A 13,777-nucleotide genomic window follows, 5' to 3' on the forward strand; every position below is an offset into this window, starting at 1 on the left:
GGAAATCGCCTAATTTCACCATCATATTTGAGGGACAATTTTGCCGGGTATATAATTCTTGGTTGAAAATTTTTCTCTTTCAGGGTTTTATTTATACCATCCCATTGTCTTCTCGCTTGCATGACCTCTGCTGCAAAATCAGAGCTTATTCTTACTGGCTGACCTTTGTATGTAACTCTTTGTTTTTCTTATGCTGCTCTCAGGATTCTGTCTTTGTCCTTGGTTTTGGTTAGTTTGATGATGATATGTCTAGCTGATCTTCTTTTGGGGTCTATCTTGTTTGGGGTTCATTAGATTTCCTGAATGGATATATTGTCCTCTTTGATCATATCAGGGAATTTCTCCTCCAGCAAATCTTGGATGATTTTCTCAGTGGTTTTATTTTTCTCTTCCTGTTCTGGAATTCCAATGACACGTAGATTATGTGTTTTGATGGTATCCCACATGAACCTTAGGCTTTCTTCATTTTGTTTTGATTTTTTTCTGACTGATCTCTTTCCAAAGAAGTATTCGGGTATTTATCTTCAATCTCATTAATTCTGTCTCCCATTGCATCAGGTCTACCCCTTTGCCCTTCCAGCGTGTTATCTATTTCTGACAATTTAGTATTAATCTTCTGAATTTCTGTCTCTAGATTTAGAATTATTTCCAATTTTTCATTTATTTTGTCATTTTGTTCTTATATTTTCTTCCAAAATTCTCCTAAGTTTTTTCTGTGTTTTCTTTGGTCTGTCTCTCAATCCTTTGATGATACGTAAATATTAATTCTTTTGAATTCCTTATCAGAGAGTTCCAATGCTGCTTCTTCCTCAGGGATGTGTTCTGGGTCTGTAACATGTTCCCTTGTTTCTACCACTTTATCTTGCTTCTTTGTGTGGACTGTGATGGTCTGTTGTCTCCGAAGTATCCTGGTATTATATTAAGATCTCTGTTAATTGTTTTTGAATAGCAGCCAAGGGTGATTCAGGCTGTGCTTGGTGGTTTTTTTATCGTTGGCCCATTGCAGAGAAGGAGGTGCTGGCTCTTGCTCAGTAACTGAAGTTGCAGGAGGTGTGGGTGTACTTGTGTGTTAAGGGGATTGTTGCTCTCTCCTACTCAGTTAGGCAAAAATTGCAATTGAATCACCACTGAAAACACTAAGAACACATGGACAAAAAATGCACGCTGAAATCACACAGGAACAGTAACCCAAAAAAAGAAAAAGTGGAGAAAAGAAGAAGAAAACAGGTAAATATGCAATATCTGGGGATAGGTCACTAAGAGAAAAAAGGTAGAGAAGCAGAATAATGAAGAAAGAAAACAAACTAACAAACAGGCAAAAAAAAAAAAAAAAAAAAAAAAAAAAAAAAAAAAAAAAAAAAAAAAACCAACAAGGAATGGGGTTAACCATGAGAGAGGGAAAAAAAAAAGAAGGTATAAGCTAGGACCTTTTCAGTCGTGTAGTGCAGGTCTGAGAAGTTCTTGGGGTTACTGGAAAGCAGAACCTCTTCTTAAGCCTTTGGAATCTGGTAGAGCCCTGTCTCTTTAGGTTGCCTCTAGCTGCTGGTTACATGTTGATTTGTTTTGTCTTAGTTTTATAGTTTAATATTTTGAAAAGGTAAAGCTGGTGTGTTTTATTTTATTGTTGATTCAGGTGTGTTGGGTGGCTCTGCTATTTTCTTTGTGATGGTGGAATCACTGTAGTGTGAATATGTGTTTCTGTTTTTCTTAAAGATTATTTAGAGTTCGAAGCGGGAGGTTTTATTGTAATTGGCTGAATATGGCTTCTTCTATTGAATGAGTGAAGTTATTGGTAGAGAAGGTGGAAGCAGAAGGAAAGCTTGGTGTTGCTAGGGTCAGTTTCTAGGGCTTTGAGCAGGCTATTATCGATGACGTATTTATTTGCAAAACTGCGGCTCAACCTCAGGAAAGATTCCTATTGTTAGAGGGTCGCAAAATCCTGCCAATTTCAGGCACACTCAAAGACCCTGCCTCCGTGGCCCCACAGTGCCTCCGTGGCCCCACAGTGCCAAAGCACGGCTCCAAGCCAAAATCCGTGGGACCACACTCACTTGCGGCTTCTTTGCTCTCTGTGCCCCATCTGCCCGTGGTGCTGACGCAATCCCGCCAGACCACTAATGGCCGGCTCTGGAGTTTGTCTGTGATACTGCCCACCTGTGACGCCAAAGATGCATGCAATTTCAGCTGTGTTGGAGTCGGGGGAGTACCTGCTAGTGACCTGCAGTCCCGATATCCGTGGCAAAGAAAAGCATGATATCTCCCAGTCTGACCCAAGCCCTCTCTGTGATCCGCTGGGAGGGGAGGGAGCTAGCCTTTCTGGTGCAACAGTGAGATCTCCGCCTGAATCTCAGCAGTGGTGCCCGTGTCCGCCTGCACCCAGATGAACCAAATTACAGACAAAATCAGCTGCTGGAGGCAGGTCTCTCTGCTGCTGCCCACTGGAATATTGTAGTGGTTGCTAGTATGCTGCTATAAGGTGACTTCCTCCTTGGCTCAGGAACCTCAGGCGGCCCCCCTCGCCCAGTAGACAGTGACTGCCCCAGGAAAGTTTCCAGTGCTCTATCTCAGGTGCCCATCTGTCCTCCTCCAGCAGCTCTTTCCTAAATAATCTCCCTGTGCCTTTCCTCTAATTCTGCTCTTCTGTGTTTGGTGCACACTGATTCAGTGAGCTGTTCAGAGCACCAAAGTTCCTAATTCAAACCATTGTACCTAGTTTTCAAAGTCCTCAGATGCCAAAGGGAAAAAAATCGTGCTGCTCCCTGGTGAGACTCCATTTTGAATCAACCCCAAGGCAGTAAATCTTTACGGAAGTAGATGGCCCAGTCTTCTTATGTGGAGTGGCTGGTGGGTTTGAACCACCAGCCTTCTGGTTAGCAGTCAAATGCCTTAGGCACTATGCCACCTTTAGCTATTGTGGTGTTGTTATATGCTGTCAAGTCAGCCCTGACTCATAGTGACCCCTCCTTGGGTTTCCGAGGCAGTATCACTATGAAAGTAGATTGCCCAACCTTGCTTCTGAGGAGTGGCTGGTGGGTTTGAACCACCAGCCTTCTGTTTAGCAGTCAAGTGCCTTAGGCACTATGCTACCAGAGCTTCTCTTTAGCCATTGTTGTTGTTGTTGTTGTTATGTGCCGTCGAGTCGGCCCCGACTCATAGCGACCCCTCCTTGGGTTTCCGAGGCAGTATCACTACGGAAGTAGGATTGCCCAACCTTCCTCCCGAGAAGTGGCTGGTGGGTTTGAACCGCCAGCCGTCTGGTTAGCAGGAAAGTGTCTTAGCCACTATGCTACCAGACCTCCTTTAGCCATTAGAGAGATGTAAATCAAAACAACAATGAGATATTATCTGAACCCAGTACTAATAAATAGCAAAGTTAAAAAAAAAATGCTGGTAAGGGTGTAGTGTCTAGAACCCTCCTACACTGCTGGTGGGACTGTGAAATGGTGTTCCAGCCACTGTGAAAAACAGTATTGTGTTTCCTTAAAGAGCTGGGAATAGAAATACCATTTGATCCAGCAATCCCACTATTAGGTATATATCCTAGAGAAATAAGATCCATGACTCAAACAGATATACTCACACCCATATTCTTCGCAGCAGTGTTCACAATAGCAAAAAGAAGGAAGCAGTCTAAATGCCCATTCAGCGGAGAAATAGATCAACAAACTGTGGTACATACACACAATGGAATATTACATGTTAAAGAACTGATCGGTCTGTGAAACGTTTCATAATGTACATGACCCTGGAGGACATGTGAGTGAAATTAGTCAATAACAAAGAGAAAATACTGCATGAGATCACTATAGTAAAAAGTCAAGAGGACAGTTTCAGACAAAAAGAAATACTCTTTGATGGTTACCAGGGGTGGGAGAATAAACGACTAACTAAAGGGTAGATGCATATTACCTTGGGTAAAGGGAAAGGCCAAAAAAGAGACAACAATAAAATTATTTATTTGGTTTATATTTCAGTGTTTCATCAACTGCAAAACTGAGAAAATACTTCCCAGGTCTGGTGTGCTTTTGAAAATAATATTTATGGTTCATAAAAATGTACATTCAGATTATTTGAAATGAGCATATGTTAAGGGCGTTTAAGCATATACAAATATTTAATCTCACAAAATATATTGGGAATATTTGTACTGTAAAGGGCCCTCAATTTGCCAAGGAATTCAATACTAAGTTATTTTTTAAGTTGTAGTTATTTTTTTTCCAGCCTTTACAAAAATAAATACTGGTTCTGCCCCTTATGAGCAGTTGGACTTTTACTTGAATCATTTCAACCACTCATGTTCCTCACCTAGCAAACAAAATGATAATGGGACCTACCTCATGGGTTTGTTATAAAGATTAAATAAGTTAATACATACAAAGCTCTGAGAACAGTTCCTGGGACAGAGTGAGCACTCTGTGCACATTAGTTAGTGTGAGTCATAGTACTAGTAGTAGTTGCTGTAAAGGGAGATTAAAAAGCACACCCATCTTGGGTTTGTTTTGAGGATGAAATGAAGGAACAGGTATAAAGCACCAGGCACAGTGCCTGGTATATCACAAATGCTTGGGAAATAGTAGTTGTGTCTCTTAAACTGTGGCTGTTTCCTCTGGTATAGATGGTGAAAGGCTATTCTAACCGGGCCCGGAAAGCTCGTTTGGCAGAGCCCCAGCTGCAGGACCATAATGACCTGGGCCTGTTTGGCCACTGGCAGACAGAGGAGTACCAGCCCCCTGTGGCTGTGGATGGGAAGGTAAGGGCAGCACTCAGCAGAGCAAGGACATTCTTCTTCATCCTCCAACCAACCACATCCTGGTGTACCCTCCTTCCCAGGTCCCCCGGAATGAGTTTGGGAATGTTTACCTCTTCCTGCCCAGCATGATGCCCATTGGTTGTGTCCAGCTGAACCTACCCAACCTGCACCGCGTGGCTCGCAAGCTGAACATTGACTGCGTGCAAGCCATCACTGGCTTCGACTTCCACGGAGGCTATTCCCACCCTGTGTGCGTGAGGGACTCCAGTGGAGGCAAAAAGAAAGAGGATGAGGTTACAGAGATGGGAGTGGGAAGTTGTGGCCTGGTAGGGTTGAGGCCTATTGGCTTTCATTTTCACATTTTTACAATGGATTTGCAGAGTAAACCTTAATACTTCACCAATCCTTGTATCAAAGCCAGCATCCTAACAATGCTGGATTGAAACACTGTTTCCTGGCAGTAGTCACAGAATCAGCATCCTTCCTGAGGGGCTACTGGGTTGCTATTCTGTTCTGCTGTGTGGTGGGGAAGAAGCTGCTGGTCCAGTTTCTCTAGGCCTGCCTTCTGCAAGGGTGGTATCTTACTAGCTACTAGTCACCATTGTGAACTAGCTAACCCAGGAAGTCCTTCAGGGCACATGTGTTTAGGAGTGCCCACCACCCTCTGCAGAGGGAGGCAGAGAGGCCACAGCAGTGAAGCAGGCTCACTGAAGATCACCCATTTTATGTCCTCACAGAACTGACGGGTACATTATCTGTGAGGAATACAAAGATGTGCTCCTGGCCGCCTGGGAAAATGAGCAGGCACTCATCGAAAAGAAGGAAAAAGAGGTGAGCAGCCTTTCAAGGGGCCAGCCAGGGGCGGTGCTGATGTGGGGATAGTGACAGCCATTTTGTTCCCATCCCTGGGCCTCACCTACATCATGTATAAAAAGAGGAGAGAATAGATGAGCTTTAAAGAGAGGTCCTGCTCTCTTCATGAAGGCACATGGGGAGCCAACTCTGTATCAAGCAGGGTCCTGCCTATACCTCAAAATCCACTATTGGGTCCTTGATCTCTCTGGCTCCAGGGACCATTGTCCCTGTACCAAAACCTACATCAGTCTTTAGAGGAATTGCCTATAGTCCAGGCTCTAAATGACTCCTAAAATTTCAGAGCCAGTGACAACAGACCCCTATTGGCACATTATTACTTGGTTGCTAACTAAAAGGTTCACAGTTCAAATCACCCAGCAGCTCTACAGGAGACATGGTGATCTGCTTCTGTAAAGATTACAGCCTAGCAAACCCTGTAGGCAGTTCTCCTCTGTCGCATGGGGTCGCTGTGTGTTAGAAATGGACTTGACGGCACCCAGTAATACAACAGTTGTGGTTCAGTGGTAGAATTCTTCCATTCCATGTGGGAGCCCAGGGTTCAATTCCCAGCCAGTGCACCTTATATACAGCCACCACCTGTGTCTCAGAGGAGGATGAAAGGCCTGGCAGTCCACTTCCAAAAATCAGCCAATGAAAACCCTAAGGATCATAATGGCTCAATCTACAGCCAGTCATGGGGGATAGACTGGGCATTGTTTTGTTCCATTGTATGAGGTTATCATGGGTTGGGGTCAACTCAATGACAGTTGTTGTTGTTGTTATGTGCCATCGAGTCATACCCGACTCATAGCGACCCCTCCTTGGGTTTCCGAGGCAGTATCACTACGGAAGTAGGATTGCCCAACCTTCCTTCCAAGGAGTGGCTGTTGGGTTTGAACCGCCAGCCATCTGGTTAGCAGGCAAGTGTCTTAGCCACTATGCTACCAGGGCTCCCCAATGACAGTAAATAATGGCAATAATTGAGAGGCTTTTGTATTTGGTGGTTTTATAAAGTATCACTTTATAAATGATGTCATTTTTTAAATAAAAATGATATTTGGAGTGATTGAGAAACTTTTTTAACCTAAAATTTTATATGTATCTTTATGTACATATTCACAGGTTCATCTAGATATTCCTTTTCCTGAAAATATTGGTGCTTATTTAATATTTTATGTTCTCCCATTTTTTTTCTGATCTACAGAAAAAGGAGAAACGGGCTCAAGGGAACTGGAAGCTGCTGACCAAGGGACTGCTCATCAGAGAAAAGCTGAAGCTTCGCTATGGGACCAAGGTCAGTATGGACTTTTGTAAAGAAAGCAAGCCAGGGTCACTTTCCTGGGGTTCCAATTCAAAAATCACTGGTCAGATCCTGAATGACTATGTCATGACATTCCTCTGCCTGTTCCTCCAAGGGAAGGCATTCCAGGAGTCAGACCTCTGCTGGCTCTTCCAGCGCCAACCCTGTCCCAACATCCTCTATACTACCCCTACCTGCACGAGTGTCTGCTGTGGTCTGGTCTGTACTAACCGCCTCCCAGGAGGGGTGGTGGCCCGCCATGTCTGTCTGATGTGCCATGCCCAGGCTCCCTTTGCTCCCAGTGCCTCCTGCCACCCTTCAGGCTAAGGTTGCTCAGCAGCACGCCTCAGCAGCACCAATGTACCAGGCCAGGCAGAACTGGCATGCAGCCCTACCTCAAAGGGCTCTCACACAGGGGCAAACAGATCCTGTTATGTAGGATGACCAGTGTCGGAGACCACAGAAACCTGCTCTGGACACAGCTGGGACCACACCTCTCTGCTTTGCAGCCCCACTCTAGCCCTGCATGCTGCCTATTTGCCTTTAAAAAATATTTTTGTCATACGTCTCTGAAATCCTTTTAGTGACCTCTTTGGCTTTATGTTTTGACTGGCTCCTTGCTGACCTGCCCATGCATTTTCCTGCCCATGTGGCTTCATGCTAACCATCTAAACTCTCCTTGGCCAACTTCTTCCCTTTCCCTAGGCATTTGTTCCCTCAGATCATTTAGCCCAAAGAGCTGACACTATACATCTGAGCAGTTAAAGATACACTGTACTTTTATTTTTATATTAATAACAACTCAGGTTGTGCAGGCACTTAAATTATTTCTGTTGTTGAAAATGTACACAGCAGATCATACACCAGTTCAGCAGTTTCTACATGTACAATTTAGTGACAGTCTTCAAGTTGTGCAACCGTTCCTACCCTCCTTTCCCAAGTTGTTCCTCTCTCATTGACATAAACTCACCAGCCCCTAAGTTTCCTGTCTAATTCTTTGAATTGTGTTATCAGTTTGATCCCATATAGCCAAAAAACCAAACTCACTGCCATGGAGTTGATCTGGACTCATGACGGTCCCCATTGGATTCCCAAGGGAAGTAGATTTCCCCATCTTCCTTCCATGGAGTGGCTGGTGGGCTTGAACTGCCAACTCCTAGTTAGCAGTCAAATGCATTAAACACTATACCATCAGAGCTCCTTGATAGATCTCAAAGGAGCATATTGTGCAACACAATCATTCTTTACAAGAGAAATTTCTTTGGCTTTAAGACTTCAGGGGATATTTTTGATTTAAGGTTTAAACATTATCTCAGGACATTAGTTTTAGGGATTCATCACCCTCCATGGTTCTAAAAAGTCTGGAGCCCCTGATAATTTGAAATTCTGTACTGCATTTTTCTTCTTTTGATCAGAATCCTTCTATAGAATCTGTGATCAAAATGTTCAATAATGGTAGCTGGGCACCATCTGGTCTTGTGGCAAAAGAAGTTGTTCGTGGGGGCAGTTAGTCAGACATTCCATTCCTGACTCTCCTTCCTTTGTTGTCCAGGTGGAATGAGATCAATAATTTGTGTCTGGAATGGCTGCTTACAAGCTTTTAATACCTAGGATGTAGAACAGAAGCACTAAACACGTTATTATGCTAATTAACTGGGATTGCCCATGAAACCATGACCCTAAACCTCCAAACAAAGGAGACATCCCATGAGGTATACGGTTGTACATAAGCAGCCTGAAGATACTCTGGTGGCACAGTAATTAAGGCGTTTGGCTGCTAACCAAAAGATCAGTGGTTCAAACCCACCAGCTACTCTGTGGGAGACAGATGAGGCCGTCTGCTTCTATAAAGATTTATAGCCTCGGAAACCCTACGGGGGCAATTCTGCTCTGTCCTGTAGAGTTGCTATGAGTCAGAATAGACTTGATGACAGTGGGTTTGGGTTGTTTTGATTTAAGCATTCTCAGCAGCTTGCTTTTTTTTTTTGTTTTTTTTCTTTTTGTCATCGTAAGTCTGTCACACAACTTTTGCCAATTCAACTTTTTACAGTTGTACACCTTATTGACAGAAATTATATTAATCAGCTATGCAACTCTATACTTAATCAGTGCAGTTTTTTCTATCACTGTAAACTGGAAGTCAGTACTCTACAGTAATCTCCCATTTTCCCTCCCTGCCACCACTAGTGACCACTAAGAAACTTTGATATCTGTATATGTGCTTGTTCTTGTATTTCTGTATAAGTGAATCACACAATATTTATCTTTTTGTGATTGACTTATTTCACTCAGCATAATGCCTTCAGGTTCTATCCATATTATAATATGTGTCAAGACTTCATTTATCTTATGGCTGAGTAATATTCCATTGTATGTATGTAACACATTTTGTTTGTCCGTTCATCTGTTCATGGGCATTTAAGTTGTTTTCACCTTTTAGCTATTGTGAATAGCGCTGCAGTGAACATCATCAGTGTACAAGTATCTGTTTGAGTCTTTGCTTTTAAGGCTCTTGGGTATGTACTTAGGAGTGGAATTACTGAGTCATACGAGAGTTCTATTTTTATTTTTTGAGGAACCACCACAGTTTTCCACAATGCCTACACCATTTTACACTTTCACCAGCAATGGATAAGGGTTCCAGTTTCCTCACATCTTTGCCAACATTTGTTATTTTTGTTGTTTTTGTTATTTTAGTCATCCTGTTATTGTTAGGTGCCATCAAGTCGGCTCCAACTCATAGCCACCCTCTGTACTACAGAATGAAACACACTGCCTAACCCTGCACCATCCTCACAATACCTGAGCCTGTCGTTGCAGCCACTGCGTCAGTCCATCTCGTTGAGGGCCTTCCCCTTTTTTGCTGATGCTCCACTTTACCAAGCATGATATCCTTCTTCAGGGAATGGTCCCTTCTGATAATATGACCAAAGTAGATGGGACAAAGTCTGGCCATTCTTGCCTCTGAGGAGCATTCTGGCTGTACTTCTTCCAGGACAGATTTGTTAGTTCTTCTGGCAGTCCTTGGTACTTTCAGTATTCTTCACCAACACTACAATTTAAAAGCATCAACTTTTCTCCAGTCTTCCTTACTTGTTGTCCAGCTTTCACATGCATATGAGGCTATTGAAAATACCATAGCTTGGGTTAGGTGCACCTCAGTCTTCAAAGTCACAACTTTGCTCTTCAACACTTTAAAGAGGTCTTCTGTAGCAGATTTGCCCAGTGCATTATGACCCTGTAGATTGGCTAAATTCCTCAGGTTTTTTTTTTCAATTTTTGTTGTGAACTGGGTGAAAGTTTACAGAGCAAATTCATTTTCCATACAGCAGTTCACACACATTTTGTTTTATGACATTGACTGCAGTTCCCCACAATGTAACAGCTCTCCTCCCTGTAGTTACCGCTTCCCTGTGTCCTTCCTTCCTGTGCATTCCCTGAGCTATCTCCCTGTGCAAATACTGCCCTTTTGTTTTCCCATGATTGATTGTTCTAAGGAGTGTATAAATCTGATGTAAATGTTCATCCTGTATGCCTGTTGGTTGTTTGGCGGGAAGCCACAGAAGTGAGTTCAGTTCCAGACCTCAAGGGTGACCAGGGGCCATAGTCTCCAGGGTCTCACCAGGCTCTAATCCAACTAGTAAACTTCATCTTTTTTTTTTTTTAATGATTTTATGAGTTTTGTCCCACTTTGTTCTCCCACTCTCTCCAGGATCTCCTACATAGATCTCTTTCCGAGTGTTTGACAGTGATAGCTGGGCACCATCTAGTTCTGGTCTCATGGTCATATAGACTGAGGTTCACATGGTCCACTAGCCCCTCGGACTAATTGTTTTCATCCGTATTTGGTTTTCTTCTTCTTTGCTCTGGACAAGGAGAGACCCATTGTTGCATCTAGATGGCCACATGCAACCTTTTAAGACTTGAGTCACTACTCACCAAAGTAGGAGGTAGAATATTGTTTTTGTGTAGTATGTTATGCCAGTTGAGCTTAATGTCCCCTGCAACCATGGCCCCAAGCCCACAGGTCCAGCAACTCACCAACCTTATATATGGTCATGGGCATATTTCCTTTTGCCTAGACTATTGTTATTTCTATAAGTTTTCTTGTGAACTCTGAGATTTTCTGTATATAGGAGTGTATCATCCATGAGTAGAGATAGTTTTACTACCTCTTTTCCAATCTGGATTAATTTATTTATTTTTCTTTTCTTACTGCTCTCACTAGGAATTCAAATACAGTATTGAATAGAAGTGGTGAGAGTAAGCACCCTTGTCCTTTTCCTGATTTGAAAAGGAAATAAACAAACAACGCCTATTGGCTTTTCATGTATGCCCTCAGTCATATTGAGAAATTTCCTTTCTATTCCAATCTTCTTGAGGGCGTTGAAGAGTTGAAGGTGTTAAGAAAGGGTATTGAATTCTACCAAATGTTTTTTCTGTTTTTATAGAGATGATCATGTGGCTCTTTTCCTTTGTTCTACTGATGTGGCATATTACATTGATTTATTTATCCCACTTGGTCATGGTGTTTGCCTCTTTTAACATGCTGTTGGATTCTATTCATAAGTATTTTTTTTACTATAAGGGATAAAAAAAAAAAAACCAAACTCTGCCATCCAGTCGGATCCAACTCATAGTGACCCTTCTTTGGATTTCCAAGGCAGTATCACTACACAAGTAGCTTGCCCAGTATTCCTTCTGTGGATAGTGACTTGTTTTCTTTTCTTGTGGAGTCTTTGTCCTGTTTTGGTATCAGGGTTATGTTTCCTTCCTAGAATGAATTAGAGAGTACTCCTTCCTTCTCTGTCTTTTGAAAGAGTTTAAACAGGATTGGTGTATTTTCTTAGTGATTACCAGGAATATTCCATTTAACAGCTGGTGGTGTAGTACCTGAGGCATTTGACTACTAACCAGAAGGGTGGTGGTTCAAACCCACCAGCCACTTCTCAGAAGGAAGGTTGGGCACTCTACTTCCATAGGGATAGCACTTTGGAAACCCAAAGAGGGGTCTCGGTGAGTCAGGACCGACTCAACAGCAGTGAGTTTGGTTTTTCTTTTTGAGGGTAAACTTGTACCTACTTCTTGTTGTTGTTATGTGCCGTCAAATCAGACCCAACTCATAGCAACCCCTCTTGGGTTTCCAAGGCGGTATCATTATGGAAGTAGATTGCCCAACCTTCCTTCTGAGGAGTGGCTGGTGGGTTTGAACTGCCAGCCTTCTGGTTAGCAGTCAAGTGCCTTAGGCACTATGCTACCAGAGCTCCTTGTTGCCCCATAATTTCTTTAAATCGTTGCCCCATAATTCCATTAAATTATGTCCAGTCGTCTTGACTTTCCATTCTTATTCTCTTCAGCCTCTGTAATTTTGTTTTATCCTCTACTTCACTATTCTTACTTCTGCCTGATTAAATCTGTTAAATCCTTCCAGTATGTTTCTCATTTCAGTTTTTTTGTCCCTTTCAGTTGCAGTATTTGGTTGATTTCTTTTTCTAGTTTTAGGTCCTAATTTAGTTCTTACATTGTTTTCCTTATTTCTTTTAGATCTTTGTCTGTGTTTTCCCTTAACTCTTTCATTATGTTTCCAAAACCAAACCAAACCCACTACCCTCAAGTCAATTCTGACCCATAGCAACCCCCATTGGATTTCTGAGGTGGTAAATCTTTCAATAGATTGCCCAGTCTTCCTTCCATGGAGTGGCTGGTGGGTTTGAACTGCCAACCTTCTGGTTAGCAGTCAAATGCCTTAAGCACTGCACCACCAGAGCACCTTTTCATTATGTTTAATGTTATTAAATTATATTCTTCCATTTTTTGCATTATAGTCTTCCAGTAGATATGCTTTCACCCTATAAAGTACTTTTGATCAGGATAACAGTTGCAAAGCACAAGTCACAGTTATTTTCTAGATTTGACTGTGAGCTGGCCCAACATCTCTGCACTCCAGTGTCACGGCAGGCTCTCTCGGACCTGCTTACATGAGCCTGCATCTGAGGAAGACATACTAGAGCCATAGTGGGAAGCATGACTTGGAATGCTGATGAGGACAACTAGGCAGTTCTTGGCTCTTCCCACCCAATGCCTGTGTCTCCAGAGCCATACTGCCCAGTCTGGCTGGTAGCTGGTCCAATTTCCAGGAGCTATACTGCCTCCTGATAGCACTCCCTGATGTCTCTTCACTGACATGTGCCATGTTTTCCCTCTTGTCTCCCACCTCTGCAGAGTGAGGCAGTAGCTCCCCATACAGATGCAGGTTGTGGGCTCTCTTCTGATGAAGAGGAAGGGACCAGCTCCCAAGCAGAAGCAGCCATGATCTTGGCTGCCTCTTGGCCCCAAAACCGAGAAGCTGAAGACCAGAAGCAGAAGTGCCCTAAGAAGACCAAAAGAGAAAAGAAAGAGGCAGCTTCCCATCTGTTTCCATTTGAGAAGCTGTGATGCTGGTTTCACCTTATCATGTGCTCCACTGCTGCAGATCTCCACCTGCCCTTGGTGGGTGCCCAGGTCCCATGGCAGTGGCTTTTCTGCTGAGAAACAGAAGCTGCATCTGCTGCAGACACTGGCCAGAGGACAGAAAGTTCACATTGAAGTTACTCTGCAGTTCACTCTGGCTCTACCCCTTGTTGGACTCACCCAGGATAGGCTTTCAAAGCTTTTTGCTATAAAGTCATGCCTAGCCTTTGAGCTGTGGGAGAATTCCCCAGAGACACTTTTCTGCCACCTTGGCCATGTTCTTCCTATCTTTGGAAATTCAGGTCAGCTCTTTAGACACCACTGGGGACCTTTTAGATGATGATGTATTGAGGAATGCAGCAATCATTTCCTCTAGTTAGATCCTACATCTGTCAAACACTGTGCTGTTTCTTCTTGCGACT

At 43.1% G+C, this 13,777-nt stretch overlaps 1 protein-coding gene across 1 annotated transcript in view; it reads left to right on the forward strand.

Annotated features, from left to right (window-relative positions):
- Positions 1 to 13,340, forward strand: part of XPC (XPC complex subunit, DNA damage recognition and repair factor) — an 85,032-nt gene extending 71,692 nt beyond the window's left edge. Inside the window, exons 12-16 of the mRNA XM_007950602.1 lie at positions 4,616 to 4,750; positions 4,831 to 5,000; positions 5,488 to 5,581; positions 6,810 to 6,899; positions 13,128 to 13,340. Coding sequence (XP_007948793.1) covers positions 4,616 to 4,750; positions 4,831 to 5,000; positions 5,488 to 5,581; positions 6,810 to 6,899; positions 13,128 to 13,340 — 702 coding nt within the window. The remainder of the gene's footprint in view (positions 1 to 4,615; positions 4,751 to 4,830; positions 5,001 to 5,487; positions 5,582 to 6,809; positions 6,900 to 13,127) is intronic.
- The last annotated feature ends 437 nt before the right edge of the window (positions 13,341 to 13,777 follow it).

This window comes from Orycteropus afer, unplaced genomic scaffold (genome assembly GCF_000298275.1).
Source record: "Orycteropus afer afer isolate SDZICR_OR568_19922 unplaced genomic scaffold, OryAfe1.0 scaffold00282, whole genome shotgun sequence".
NCBI classification, from domain to species: domain Eukaryota; kingdom Metazoa; phylum Chordata; class Mammalia; order Tubulidentata; family Orycteropodidae; genus Orycteropus; species Orycteropus afer.